At 46.9% G+C, this 15,196-nt stretch overlaps 1 protein-coding gene across 2 annotated transcripts in view; it reads left to right on the top strand.

Annotated features, from left to right (window-relative positions):
* Positions 1–2,152: 2,152 nt before the first annotated feature.
* LOC111867513 (SH2 domain-containing protein 4B) overlaps positions 2,153–15,196 on the top strand; it is a 62,513-nt gene continuing 49,469 nt past the window's right edge. Inside the window, exon 1 of one of the 2 annotated variants that reach the window (XM_023857469.2) lies at positions 2,153–2,597. In XM_023857469.2, coding sequence (XP_023713237.1) covers positions 2,544–2,597 — 54 coding nt within the window. In that variant the 5' untranslated portion in view covers positions 2,153–2,543. The remainder of the gene's footprint in view (positions 2,598–15,196) is intronic. The other variant, XM_023857470.2, reaches the window with a different exon arrangement.

The raw sequence follows: 15,196 nt of genomic DNA, 5'->3' as shown, positions 1-15,196 counted from the left end.
AATTCAAAGGCATGAACTCAAGAGTTATCAACTTCCAGTGCCGTTTTCTGCTAAACAATTTATAATGTTAAAGGTACTATCTTGCGGGATATTACGCCGTGTGGTGCCGTGGAAGTCCACCAACGTTTCGGAAGTCGTAGAATAAGCCAAGAAGGAAACCAGCATGAAGTAGGTTGCAGTTGAAACAGAGCTCTGCTTGCTCGTTGCTTGTTTAGCATATCTTTGACCAGTGATTTTCAACCGGTGTGCAGTATGACGCGATTTGTCCACAGGTGTGCCATGGCAGTTTGGGGGAAGGTCAAAAAGAAGCCAGAAGAAATTTGCAAAATAGAATCTTTGAAATCCACGATCAACATCGTTTTCTAAGAATAACACAATTATTAGAAATTTAAAATATGATCTTACTGCTCGGTTCTAATGATAAAATCTGTCCCGAAAATAGTGGTGTGCCTTGGCAGTTTTAGCACCTTGTTCAGCGTGCTCTCAGTTGACAAAAGTTGAAAAACTCTGTCTTCAGGCGAGGGCACACCAAGGAAACCGGCAACTGCAATTTCCGAGAACTGTTATCAGCCTGAGTTGAGCATGTGTTACTGAATGGAGCAGCACAAATTGAGGAAATGGCAATGCAACTCACGGAAAGACTGAGAAACTCGACTTCCAGGCAACAGAGCATGCCAGTCTTTTCATAATTGCGTTGCCGCGTGGTTTCCTAGTGTCAGCTGTTGTATAACGCACATCAGTGATTATTTCTTGAGATGGCACTAAAGGTTGATGAAACTGCTTAATTTGTTTTTGTGCAGTTCATTGAGGAAGAGCCTGGTATGTATGACAAACAACATCCAGACTGTGCCTGGCAGGACAAAATGGATTTGGCATGGGAAAGTATTTCTCATGAGACAAAGGAGTCTGCAGTTTAAGTTCTTTTGAAACAATATAAGCGCCTTCGTTTAAATTGTCACAGAAGAAAAGATGCACCCAATGTTTTCCTAATATTGTACTTAAACATCCTGTTGCATTTATATATCATTTATTTCACATATATTTCCGTTTTAAATACAACTTATAGTCTCACCCTTGTTCCACATTACATGGTTCGGCTGTATACGGCCATCATCAGGTGTCTTCTCTCTCACTAAAATTGTTGCACTGTATGTCAGAATTTCGTATTAAGTGTGAATGCGGTATTTTCTGATTAAAATAAACTTACCTTAATAACAAATTAATTAACATCCCAATATTTTCCTTAAGGTCGTCGTCCTCTCTTTTCACGCCATCTCAACCGGTCTCAACCACCACTACATTATGATAGGATCAGTATTATTATCTTCCATTGTAGAAGTAACTGCACGAAATTAAGAAATCAATCATGCATTACGTGGGGCGAACATACCCAATTAAGATGATGTGAGCAACTAATCAAACATAAGTTTCCTTAGTGTGCGCGTGCTAATCTGGAAACCAGTTGCCTGCTTGAAATCGGCGACATTTCTCGGAAATTGTAGTTGCGTTGCGGTTGCCAGTTTCCCAGGTGTGCCCTCAGCCATAGACGCACAAGGAGCAGGTAACACGATCTTCTGCAGCGTCTGTAAACTTCTAACAAAATGCATGGCGTCATATCACCTTATTCGGAGCCTAAAATACAACAGTTTGATGTGTTTACTGTAAACAAAGCACAAAACACATGAACAAGCACAACATGTAAGGACGAACTTAATACTATAATACATACGAAACTCCAACAGCAATCAGCAAGTGCCGAAAATACTCCTCTTGCCCAATAGCTTACGAGTCTGGTTGTACGCTGTACAAATTCCTTGCCCGTAAGATGACTTCAAAGTAGGAACCAAACACGGCGTTCAATACCAGACGGCGACTGGTGACAACAAAACAAAACTAAACCAACTTTTGTGAGAAATTAAAGTAGTTGAGAAAATAACTTCATGTGAAATGCCGTGACCTGGGGCCAAATTCCAGAATCTTCACAGATTTATAGTTTTGTTTTTACCAAATAATGAGGAAGATTTTGATAGGAGTCAGACAGCTGGATCTCGAGGTAATCACCAATCGCCAGTGTGATCGCCGACAACACGTCGAGATGCTAGCGACACGAAGCGCGACTCCGCAGCAGTTGATCATGAGCTGAGGTGGGGGGAGTGTTTCTCGCGTAGATAAGAACTGCTTGATCCCTTGTTCAGTTGGCCACCAGTTGCGAGTTGGGTGGGATGGTCAGTACAGGCCGTGTGGGCGGCAAGCACGCGATGAAGCCAACTGACACATTATGCTTGTAAGAAGATATTGTCCATTATATGAATGTGAGACAAATGTGCGTGTATTCTGTGTGAAGGAAAGGGAACCCGGGTTTGGTTTAAGAAGGACGTTAATCTGGTGTGGGCTGGTTGAACGAGAAGCGTAGACTGCGAAGTGAAAGATGATGTCACCGGCCTTGGAACTGGTACTTACATTCTTTCATTCTGCTCCAAGAAAGCTGTAACTGACCAAACTAAAGTACTGTTTTTTGCGAGTGAACACATGCAGTGTGCTGTATGCATCAACGCCTTCTGACTACTTGTGACTGTCGTGTGATCATCATCTTAAAGGTAAGTGAATCTTATGGCTGACTAAGAGGACGGTGAAGGAAGTCATGTCCTAGCAAGCACACTGTAATTACAATTTTTGGCCCAATTCGTTATACGTAGCAAAGGAAGACAAAATTACCCCGAAGGCTATAATTTGGTTCCTAAAATCGTTCCATTTTGACGATATGGCACTCTTATCGTCGACTCCCATTCGAAACAAGTCGCAACTGAAAAAGTCTCAAAATGACGCGTGAATATGGGCTTTATAGTGGCTATTTGCCAAAGAAATCGAATTCTAATTAGAGAAATGTTATATGCAGTTCTCGGGGAAACGTCAGTTGCCTATAAAAACAAAAAGAGACTAGCAAGAAATATGTACAAATCCATATATAGTAAGACAGATTAAGCAGAGGACCAAATTTTGCGTTTCCACGAAAGTTGCCGCCAATTCCTGGCCTAATGTTGAGTTTTGTTTATTTACGTCCAATAGACGATGATTTGGGCTTAGTGGGGGGGCTGTCGAAGGCCCGAGGTAGCGGCGCAGGATGCATGGACGTACTGTCCGGTCGAGTCGTGCCTGTATGCCCCTCGTACCGCATTTAACTCCAATTACTATGCCTTTACTTACTGCCTATTTGGCCGTCTTACCGGACCTCACACCCGAACACGGATTGGGTATGAGGCACGCCGAGTGGTGAGTTTGGGTACTATCGTCTGTGACACCGTACACTCCAGTAGAAATTTGCAGAACGTTCGAAGGAACTTAGTATAGGAGAGTGACAAGTAGTTATACGGCGCTCGAATTCAATAGGAGATCCTGCCAGGGTTTCAAGTCGCCGACACACGTTTCCGTTGCAGGAGTGGCGTTTGGTATGGAGACTATACAGAGTGACCCAGGAGGAATGGTCAATATTCTGGGAGGTCATAGTAGCGGTTATTCTAAGAAAGAAATTGTATATGTACATGTGTCCTATTCCGAACGGTTTCCGAGATATAGTAGCTATTTCACTGTACAGTACACTGTACACTGTACTTATACAGAGAGCAACACGCCATGTCCTCACACGAGTTGCAACGTGCATTGATGTTGATGGTGGAATTTTCGAATATGTATTATGCTAGGTAAACTGTACCAACTTTGTCACTTGAACAGTAAACACCGGTCAGGATAGCGCAGTCGGTATAACGACTAGCTACGTGCTGGACGACCAAGGAGTCGGAGTTCGAGTCCCTGTAGGGTCAAGAATTTTCTCCACGTCGTCCACACCGGCTCTGGGGTCCACCCAACCTCCTACCCAATGGGTAGCGAGGGCTGTTTCCCCGAGGGTAAAGCGGCTTGGGCGTGAAGCTAACCACTCACCTCCAGATAGTGCCTAGGTCAAGAAAATATGGATCTGTACATCCACTTACCACATACGCTTTCATGGAGTTGTGCTTAACTAGTGAAGCACAGGGCCAACTTGCCTCAGTTGTCTAGTGGTCAGAGTTCCTGGCTACAGATCCAGAGGTCCGGGTTCGATTCCCGGCGCTAGCAGATTTTCCTAGAAGTAGTGGGGCTTGGAACGGGGTCCACTCAGCCTCGTGAGGATAATTGAGGGGCTATTTCAAGGAAATAGCGGATCCGGTCTAGAAAACTGAGATTAACGGCCGTGGGGATCCGTTGCGCTGACCACATGACATTCTCTAGCCGCAAAAGTTTGCACTAACTTCGCCGACAAGCCGCGGTCGCTCGGTCGGTACAATTCGCTTGAGGACTACAGGCCACAGAGTTTGTTTACAGGGCCAACTTTACTTTTACTTTATTAGAAACGGTATGTAATATATTTTTCTTATCAACAACTTTGGAAGTGTACAGTGAAATAGTTCTATCACGGAAACCGTTCGGAATAGAACACATGTGCATATACACTTTTTGGTTGTAGTGACCGATACTGTGACCTCCAAGAATATTGACCTTTCCTCCTTGGACACCCGTATAGCATGGAGTGTTAGAATGAGAGATAAATTTCAAGGATTTGTAAGGAAACGAAGTACTATCTTGGCATTTTCGTGAAAATACTCCGGAATTCGAGCCGAGTACCTCCAGAAAACGAGCCAAGAGCTTTATCGGTACACCAGCTAGCTCGGTTCTAAAAGTGATAACCGTTACGTCACACATTTGACCGTTACAAGATAACGGATGGAGCACAACGGGGAGTGAATGTATGGTGATTGCCGAAACAAGACTTTGAATTGTTAAAAGAGCTGAGTAATTGTTACCGTGGTGTAATGCCATTGTTGTGACTTGAACTTCGTGTGAGAATGGGGTGACTGTCGGCCAGTACAGAGCCGGCGTGAGGCAGGAGATCACAGCTCCAGTAGGCGAATAACCCAGAGTGCGCTGTAATGAGAAACAGTGACCAGGCGCGTGACGGGTGACGAAGCCCCAGAACTTAAAAACCGAGGATATGATAATGTTCCGCCCGGTCAGGACTGCCGCACGCCTCATGTCCTGGTGATAGGTGAATGTGGAGGAATGTTGCCATGATAATGCGCAGGGGAAAATCTGTTTCCGTGCCTCGTGGTCCATCACGAATCAGACATGAAGTTACCCAGGACTGAACTCGAGGCTCTGCGGCGGGAAGCCAGTGCCTGACCACCTGAGCTGTGGCACTGCCCGTTTACTGTAACTGCTTTACGATGTACCGTAGATAGGGGCATAGGGAGGGGGGGGGGGGGTACTTGGAATCTGGAGCACCCAGGCGTAAATCTATCCGTCAATCAATAAATCAATTGTGGCTCTACATCCCTTGTGGAACTTGGCCGCTTTTTTTCAGTTTCCTAATCCATATACAGTCGGTATGACTCCTTGGACGGGGGATCAGCCCGTCGCAAGGCCGCTACCTACACACGGAACAACACAGAATAAACGCACACAGACATCCATGCCTCGAGTGGGATTCGAACACACGATCCCAGTGTTTTGTGGGCTAAGGCAGTTCATTAGCTTCCAATGGACTCAGCTCGAGGGAGTTGGTTATTGTCCATGGCGGCGCAGAGGCACGGCTTCGAAGCCCGAGGTGTATACAAATAGTATTTATGAATTAAGTTTCTGCTTCACAGAAAACATTCCACTACACAACCAAACCGGTTCATGCAGTTTAGGGAAACACTCTCTATTTTTTGAGAGAATCATACGGTACACACAATAGCTATACTGTGCGGGCAGAATGCAGCGTTTTTTATCGTTAAAGCAGCTGGTTCTTATAGTTACCACTGTGCTGTAAAGGGTTAAATACTAAAGCCATTAGTCAGCCCCTCAGTTATTTATCTAATCTGTGTTTATTTGCAGATAAATTTTGCTGCTCCGTGAGATAACAGGGACAGGTAATATTTCATAAACTTAACATGCGACCGCCTCTGTGGTCTAGTGGTCAGAGTTCGATTCCCGACGCTACCAGATTTTTTCTGATAAGTAGTGGGTATGGAACGGGGTCCACTCAGCTTCATGAGGATAATTGAGGAGCTATTTTTCAAGGAAATAGCGGCTCCCGTCTAGAAACCCGAAATTTATAGCCGTGGCTATTCGTTGCTCTGATCACGCGACACCCTCTATCCGCTAAAGTTGGCACTAACTTGGCCGACAAGCGGCGGTCGCTCGGTCGCTATAGTTCGTTTGCAGACTAAAACCACGATTTTTTTTAAGTGCTGTTAAGCAGATTCTGTGGAAAACATATTTGATGGTACCTCAGTGGAAAATGGCCTTCAGAGAGGTCTCCCATGATGAGCCCTGGGGTCACTGTTTACGGGCGACGCAAACGAACACCATCCTACACGCGGCCAGGAACGTTTATGTTTATGTAATGTTTGTGTTTATGACAACGCAACATCGAAGATATTCTGGACAGAGATGAAAAGGTAAAAGGTAAAGTTGCCCCTTTCCTTAGTTAGGCACTGTACCATGAAGACATGGGGGGAGTGGAGGTATAGCTCCAGCATTCTTGACCTCGGCACTAGACGGATGTGAGTGGTCAGCTTCACGCCCAGGCTGCTTTATACCCGGGCAAAGAGCCCCCGGTACCCATTGGATAGGAGGCTGGGTGGGCCCCAGAGCTGGCCTGGACGCTGCGGAGAATAGAAAAAAAGTTCACTCTACCGGGATTCGAAACCGGGCGTTCCAGCCCGTCGCTGTTCTGGCCCAGTTCTAGACAGCGGTGCTCCCAGAAACCGATGGCTGCTGGTCGTGTTCAAAAGAGCATCGCGTCACGGTATCCCATGTTGCGATTAACTGTTTTAGCAGTATTTGTAATACGCGTAGAGTACACCTTCTGTCGGTGGTTAAGTTCCGTTTGTTCTCGTATCTTTCATAAGGTGACATATGTCTGTCCGTTACATGTAAGGGTAACGGCGCCTCACAGCGTTTGGCGCGCGGTTCACACCAGCAGTCTGCCAACTGGAAGCCTACACTAAGCACATTGCGTCCCCTGTGTTTTGAAGTGTGTGGTTAGAATCAGGTTTTTAATTCTATAGCAGTTGGTACATATAGTTACCAGCGTGAAAGGGTCAGATACTATCCCCACATTCTGCTGCTGGTTCATAATCATGCAGCAACTGCAGAACCCGTTGCATCGGTGTGCCTGCACTGCATGTGAATCCACATCTCTTCCGGCCTCTCCGTGAGGTTTCATATTGTACAGGTAACGCTCGCAAATATATAGGCTAAGTAGCGTTATGATTGCGCAGTCATGTGAGCTCGTTGAGCAGTGGCGTGCAGTCAGCACTTTGACATGCTTGTGGAAACAGTTCTCAAACGTTACAATTTTTGTCATGTTCATGTATAGTATTTTGAGTGCTGGACCCAGGGTTGCGCGTAGTAAAGAAGTTCGGCAAGAAGTAGCTGAGCTTCATTTTGGAAGGGAGGGAGGGTGACGCACTGTAACTAAAACACCCGTCTAACAGATACACACGCTGCAACACTTACCTCCGTTAGCTCAACCAAATCCACTGCGTATTCTGAGAACGTCTGGGTCTAAAACTTTGTCAGTACCTGAACTGATCCTTTTGTATTGATCTTAATTCTTGGGACTTTTGATAATCTCCTGAATATTGTTATATATTTACTTGAGGTCGCCATATGTGAAGCCACAGATATAATCTTCATCTAGTGCACGACTTAAACTTGGCCGCAGCCACAAACATTCCTGACATGTCAGTAGGTCAGGCTGCAGTGTTTTACACAGTTGTGTAGTTGGTTCCCTGTTGCAGATACCAACCAGTACAGTTGTGTACTTAATATCTAAAAGATTGGGACTTTGGTATATTAATACATTTATCCATCGCCCGGTTTTTATTTAAAACACAACGTTTCGAGGACTGGATTCTGTGTCCTTCTTCAGGTGAAACCTACATAGTTGGGCCCAATCGATAGCAAGTCCATATCTCCGGACACCAGGGCCAACACGACATAAGATATATAAACCAAGCACAGCATAAAACATCTGCGAGAGTTAAGATAGTCATTAAAAACATTAAAAAAAACTCCACACACCTGAGGCCTAGCATCTGTGTCAATGCTGTATTTCGCGGCGACCGTTAAACTCAAGAGTACCGACACAAAAGCACAAATTTCACACATAATCCACGCTGGACGGAGTTCTAGTTTTCTGACGGGACATTTCCGACATACTGTTGTATTAAATGTGAGCTGTTTATGACGCTGTCAGTAGAGGGGGAGGCCATTATTCAGGAACGAGGTGTCTAGTTGTACATGCTAGCACGACAGGAATTCCCACCATATGCAAGGTGACCCCAGAGGTCAGGACCCCGGACGGTTTCGGGCATAACGCTACTGTGCCACACCGTAGAGGGCAGGTCAGTCAACCAACCTGCGTCTAATTTATAACGAGGGACGGAACGCGAACGGTTAGGTTAACGGTATTCATGGATGTGACGCCGTATAGTTTTATAGAAAGGTAGGTTGTACCGATCTGTCTTCGCTCGCTCGTAAGCTGGGATCGTGGGTTCGAATCCCACTCAGGGCATGGATGTTTGTGTGCGTTTTTCTGTGTTTGTCTACAGGTAGAGGCCTTGCGACGAGCTGATCACTCGCCCAAGGAGTCCTACCGAATGTGTAAGATCTAGAAAACCCGAAGTGAACGGAGAAGTTCATGGAGGTAGGCCTAGACCCACTGGGGCTGTAGTGCCAAGGAAAAAAAAAAGGTAACGACAACGTGTAGTTGAAACTTTCTGCCTCCGTCATCAGGGTAGGTGATGAAGGCAGTAAGTACGTTCGTAATGTCGGTATCTGTCGACCAAACTCTACGGGATCACATTCAAGGCGGGAATCTTCGTAGTCACCTCAATAAAAAAACCTCAAACCTCAGTAGGCTAGAAATCTGATGTCATGTATAAGTCTCACTGCGTGTGCTGTGAGTGGCACGCAGGCTGTAGCTTCAGAGGGTGAAGGTAACATTGTCCTTCTACTTAACTAATTAAGCACTGCTCCATGAAGGCGTATGGGGGATTGGATATATAGATCCACGTATTCTTGACCTCAGCACTAGTTCGAGGTGAGTGGTCAAGTTCACGACCCGGCCTCTTTACCTCTAGGGAAGGCGCCCCCGCTACGCATCTGGTAGGAGGCAGTGTGGGTCCCAGAACCGGTCTGGACGACGTGGAGAGGAGAAAAATCTTGACCCTACCGGAACTCGAACTCCGGCCTGTCAGTCCGTAGCCAGTCGCTATCCCGGCTCCTTAGCTACGATGAACTGGAAACGATTTGGGACCTAATCGGGTATTATCCCGCATCTGCCTGTAGGGACTAATGAAAACCGCGAAGAACATGTCGGACAGCTGGCGTCCCGGCCGAAATTCGAAGTCGAATACGAACGGAGCTCTGCCAGTGTGTAAATATCGAATCGATGAGGCAGACACTGTGTTTCTGCGGCTTCCTCTGGCTTCCGAGCCACTGGGCTTTATGCACTCACGCCTTGAAGTCGCTCTGAGCCCCAGACAAGTGTCTGTGTCTGTCTGTGTGCAGCCGGATATCCCCTGGCAGCGCGCATGCATATTCATAAAGTTGCCGCCTCTCAGCCTCCTCCCAGGACTCAGAACCCTTCAGACCGGGTGGGTGAGAATATTGACATAAGTGCGCTTGGACACGGCAGTGGGGTAAAGAGGAATTCCTGCCCTCTCTGAGAATCAGAAAACGGCGTACAACTGGCCACGACCGCTTCCTTACTCAATTTTCCTGACCGTACATAATCATCATCCCTTGTTATCCCACGCCAAGTAACATTTGCTGCTGATATAGCGCCATTAAATAACCCAAGAGTGAACCAGCATGTTTCTAAGAATTTAGATTCACTTAGTTTGTTACGGAGCACGCGGTAGCTTAGTTGGTTCAGGCACCATGCTACAAGCCGGAAGGTCGTTGGTTCCATTCCCACTGAGGTCACTGGATTTTTCAATTGACAATCCTTCCAGCCGCAATATGGTCCTGGGGTCGACTCAGCCTTTAACAGAAATGGGTCACAGGAATCTTCATGCGGGTAAAGGGCGGCCGGCAAGTAAAGCTGACAACCACATCGCCATCAGTGAGCCAGCTCTCTGGAAGACATGGCAGCATCGACGTCCCACAACCCTATGGGCCTCCACGGCCTGTTACAGAGACAGCTTTACCTAGTTCGTCAGTTTCGGTCTCAAATTCTGAAAGGATACTTTGAAGACCTAGATGCAGATGGTATAAAAATATTGAAACTTATCGTAAAGACGTGGGGTGAGAAAGAGGAGATTTAATTCATTTGGCTCACGATAGGAGTCACTGGCGGTACTGAACCTGTGGGTTGCAGGCGGGGAAATGTGTAGGTAACTGGCCGACCATTAGCTTCTCAAGAAGGATCCCGAAGCTCACTGGTTAATCGGCTTGTCATCAGTCTTCCTTCACGCTAATTTGTATCACCAGTTGATACAGCGTCATTCGTTAACCTTGTACGAGTAACGTCCCCGTGCAGGGAATCTGCACTGTAGGGTCAGAAACTCCGTTTATTATACATAGCACCATGGCTGGACGACCAAGGTTCGATTCCCGGCAGGCGCATCACGTTTTTCTGTGCTCCGCAGCGTCCAGACCGGCTCTGGGGTCTTCCCAGCCTCCTCTCTAGTGGGTACCGAGGGCTTTCCCAGTGGATAAAGCGGCCGGGTTGTGAAACTGACCACCTCCATGGAGTGTCGAAGCCAAGAATGATGGAGCTATACCTCCACTCCCCCATATGTCTTCATGGTGTGGCGCTTAATTCATTAAGCACAGGGACAACTTTACCTGCAGCATAGTCTAGTGTGTGTGCCCCCGTAGAATGTGTACTGTAAAGTGTACGAGTTTACATGCTCATCGCCGTCACAATCCTACGAACATTTCGTTACCATGGTTACTGTGAGATATGAGAAGGTTACGAACTCATTATCATGGCGTCCCCAGCTCCTCTCATACGGAGGAAGTAACAGGGTCTCCAACCGGTGTACATAGCAATAGAATTAATGATGTGTCGGGGTTGCCTACCCAGGAGGAGCATCTTTTAGGAGAAACAGCGGGGCACACAGACGTCAGTGATCATGTAATATTGATAGCATAACAGTAATGATATACATATAATGTGGTATTATTATTATTATTGGTTCAGACACTATGCTACAAGCCGAAATGTGGCAGGTTCAAGTCCTGATAAGGTCATTTGATTTTTTTAATTAAGTTAATCATTCCAGCCGCAATATAGCCCTGGGGTCGACTCAGCCTCTAATAGAAATGAGTACAAGGAATATTTTTATTATAATCTTGGGAGTAAAGGGCGGCCGGAGCGTAGGGCTGACACCCTCGACGCCATCTACGAGCCGATTGTCTAGAAAATGTGGGAACCTCAACATCTCACAATCCCATGAGCCTCCACGGCCTGTTGNTTATTATTATTATTATTATTATTATTATTATTATTATTATTACCGAGTTGGTTGAAATGCGGTAACGCGCTAGACTCGTTTTTTGCAGGTAGTCTATTCGAATTTCGACCTGAACACAGGATACGATAAGGCTTTGCGTGGGTCTTACCCGTCCACGTAAGAAAAATATTGGGATAGTACTTGAATTTTGCCATGTCTGCTCCCTGCAGATCCCGTCCACGCTGTCTAGTGTCAATACTGACAGCTCATCAGAGAGGGCAGCAAAGAATTGTTATTCCCAAGAAACTGGTCTGTCACGTGACGGGGAGGGGAGACGGTTCCAGGAACACTCGCATTCTCCGGCCGTCTGCGCGACACCATGTGTCGGAAGTTTGTGTCCGTCCGCGGCGAGACCGGCTGTTCATGCCTGTGAAGCATAGTTCTGCTCCCAGTCTGGTTTCTTGCAGAGGCGGTATGTTCCTTCGAAACGTCGGTTCACTTTCACCGGGATACACGGTGCTATATCCCAGATGAGCCAGGACGTGAGAATATGGGCTTGATTCAGTTCTGAACATTAGAATCCCTTGTCTCAAACCGAATTAATTATTTCCCGGAACGAAGTGCCTGAAATGAATTTATACATTTCGACCAAAGCCAGTGAGCATTGCCCAGGTCCTTGATGACCCCTGCACGGAACTGGGCCCAAAATTTAATTTAGCCCACTGCCCCCAACCACTCATTCTTCATGCTTAACAGGGGTGACCAAAATACTTCTGGTAGTGTATGATACGAGACGCTTGGTGTAAAGGGAGCGTGCCCAATGTATGGCAAGAAGGGTGGGGCAGTGGTTGCAGCTGCATTGTGGGAGGAATGGTGACGTAACTATGGACCATACGCGCCACACGAGCCCCTTCCCAGTTGGTGGAGTCGACCCAGTATGCACTGTGTTGAGAGCGACCAGGCCTAGAGACAGGGCCGGTACTTAATGTATGCCGAAGAAAGCACGAGCCCCGACCCCTGCTGTGTGCTCCAAAGGACCGATCCAGAAACCCGAGGTAATTATGTGAAAGTTACACAAGTGTCTCTGGTTTTCATTATTTGCACTGTTCGTAAGTATCACGCGGCCTTCCATGTTGCTAAACTGCATTTTTTTAGCGTGAAAAATAACTGGCCGTTCAAACATCGACTGTCCCCCCGTGGACTAGTGGCACGCAGAGTAATTTAGGTCTCGTCCGTTAAACACAGCAAAATTGCCCACAGAGCACCAATAATAAATAGCCCAAGAGTGAACCAGCATGTTTCTAAGAATTTAGAGTCACTTAGTTTGTTAGGGGGCACGCGGTAGCGTAGTTCGTTGAGACACTATGCTACAAGCCGGAAGGTCGCTGCTTCGATTCCCGATTAAGTCGTTGGATTTTTAAATTGACCTAATCCTTCCAGCAAGCACTGTGACCCTGGGGTCGACTCAGCCTCTAACAGAAATGAGTACCAAGAATATTCTTGGGGGTAAAGGGCGGCCTGCGCGTAAGGCTGACAACCTCACCGCCATCTGTGAGCCGATTGTTTAGAAAATGTGGGAACTTGACATCTCACAACCCTGTGGGCCTCCACGGCCCGTTACAGGGATAGCCCAGGTGTTACCGAACGTGTAAATTTCGCTGTAACGATGTGCACATGCATTCGGGAAGTGCTCGGTTCGAATGCCGTCGGGATACCGCCTATTTGGGGCGTTTTCATGGTATTCCCTCGGCCCTGCCTTAGGGCCGCCATACACACACAGTTTTGGCCTCCAGTTCGGCCTGCACAGTTGAAGACTGAAAGGCATAACTGATGCGTGTGGTGCGGCCGGCCAATCGTTTGGACTGTTGACGTGTGGGAAACCCGTCAGTCCGTCAGTTCTGCCTGCAGGACCGTAGCACGTGACGTGTGTGACTCAACATTATAGGCTGGAAGACCGTGATTGTGGCATGAAGCCTGCCGCTTTATCTGCGCGTGTATGGGGAGGAAAGGGAGGGGGTAAACTGTCACAGTTTTGCCTGTAAGGTCGATCGGAAGGCCAAACTGTGTGTGTGTGGGGGGCCTTCCAGATGCCGGTTTCCATCGCAGCCCTTCCCAGGCCTTCAGTAGCATTCGACGCTGAGGTACTGACAGCGTTGTGAGTAATCCAGGAGAAGCACAAGAAAGTGGCTGTGAGTGGGGTCAAGCACACCAGGGACCAGTTTCTTGCGACGTGAGACTGTACCGTGCTGGAAACGTAAGCATGGAGACAATGGGTGGCGGCCATGTTGTCTCCATAACCCATGGTTACACTGTCTGGCCTCAGAACACACGGAGTGACTTTCTCAGTCTTTCCCTCTACAGTGCAGTTTCTTTTCAACCTTATCCTCCGGCTTTCGTCTACCGAGTGATCTTTTGCCACTTAAGCTAATGAGAGCTAATCTCAACTTGAAGACACCTGAAGACGGAAACAGATCCAGTTTCCGAAACGTCGTGTTTTCTATTACCTAGAATTCCGGACGATGGAAAGAATCCAAAAAGCCAGTAATTCTCAGATTAATCCAATCCACACTGTTTCTTTAAAATCCATTTTAGCTTTACGCTTACATCAACACGTATGCCCTTGTCTTCAAAATGATTTCCTGACGAAATGTTTCTACCCATTTCACATTTCTCCCATGCGTGCTGCATGACCTGCCTGGGCTCCTTTGGTATGATCAGCAGTAACAGATGTGTCTAGCGGCCTCCGTAGTCTAGAGGTAACGTTCCCACCTCATGACTCGTGGTACGCGGGTTCAAACCCGGCGGAGGTCATCGAATTTGTAAGGGCGGAAAAATTCAGGGAACAAGTCCTCCGGGAAGGACTTTAAGCCGTGTGTCCCGTGTCGTAGCTTTACGGCACGTAAAATAACCTCATATCTCCAAAGGAGGTCACTGAGCCAAATTCAAGGACGTTTCCCGCCCAACAGTAGTCTCTAATCCTCTGATAGATGGGGGAAGCATTATAGATACCGCCAAGCTAGTGGAGGCCGAACTCGCTGGCTCGGTCGGGACTGGTGGTACGCACCAATATCGGTAGGGTATAGAGACTGGTGCAATATTATAGAGGGAAGCACAATGGACCAATACTGGTCTAAGTGCATGGGGAAACCCACCCTCTCCAATAACTAACAGATGTGTCTGCAGCTGTGTGTGCTGTACACTGGAGGACCAGGACCTGGTAAAGGTTTTCGAAAATCCGCTTGTTGGCTGCTGCCGCAAGGTGACGAACCAGTGAGGAATTTCGCATGCAAGAACCAAAATGCCTTCTGCCAATTCACGCGATTATGTTCCACCTGAATCCATTTATTTATTTATGGTTCTTTTTAAAGACGCATTCATTGGCTCAGACCGTAGGGCCTGTAGCATATGTGGCCAGACTGTGGCTCGCGAGCTGCATACGGCTCTTCGGAACCGTCGATCACTCCCATTTGATACAAATCTATTAAATCCAGTAATCACTCCCTAACCCGAATTAATTTGGGTGAGAGCTAAGCGATACTCGGGATTAGTGGACCAAAAGGTAGCCATAAAAAACAAAAACTTAGACCACAAATAAGTGGAGAATACAATGATATTAGCAGTGCTGATGAAAATAAACAATAAAGTAACACTGTAGAGCCTGTATTTAAAAATTATGAAAAGACGATATATTTATTCATCGATAGAAGACT

The sequence above is a fragment of the Cryptotermes secundus genome, unplaced genomic scaffold (genome assembly GCF_002891405.2).
Source record: "Cryptotermes secundus unplaced genomic scaffold, Csec_1.0 scaffold1089, whole genome shotgun sequence".
Classification (NCBI taxonomy): Eukaryota; Metazoa; Arthropoda; class Insecta; order Blattodea; family Kalotermitidae; genus Cryptotermes; species Cryptotermes secundus.
Note: the sequence above shows the minus strand (reverse complement) of the source record. Positions and strands in the feature narration are given on the sequence as shown.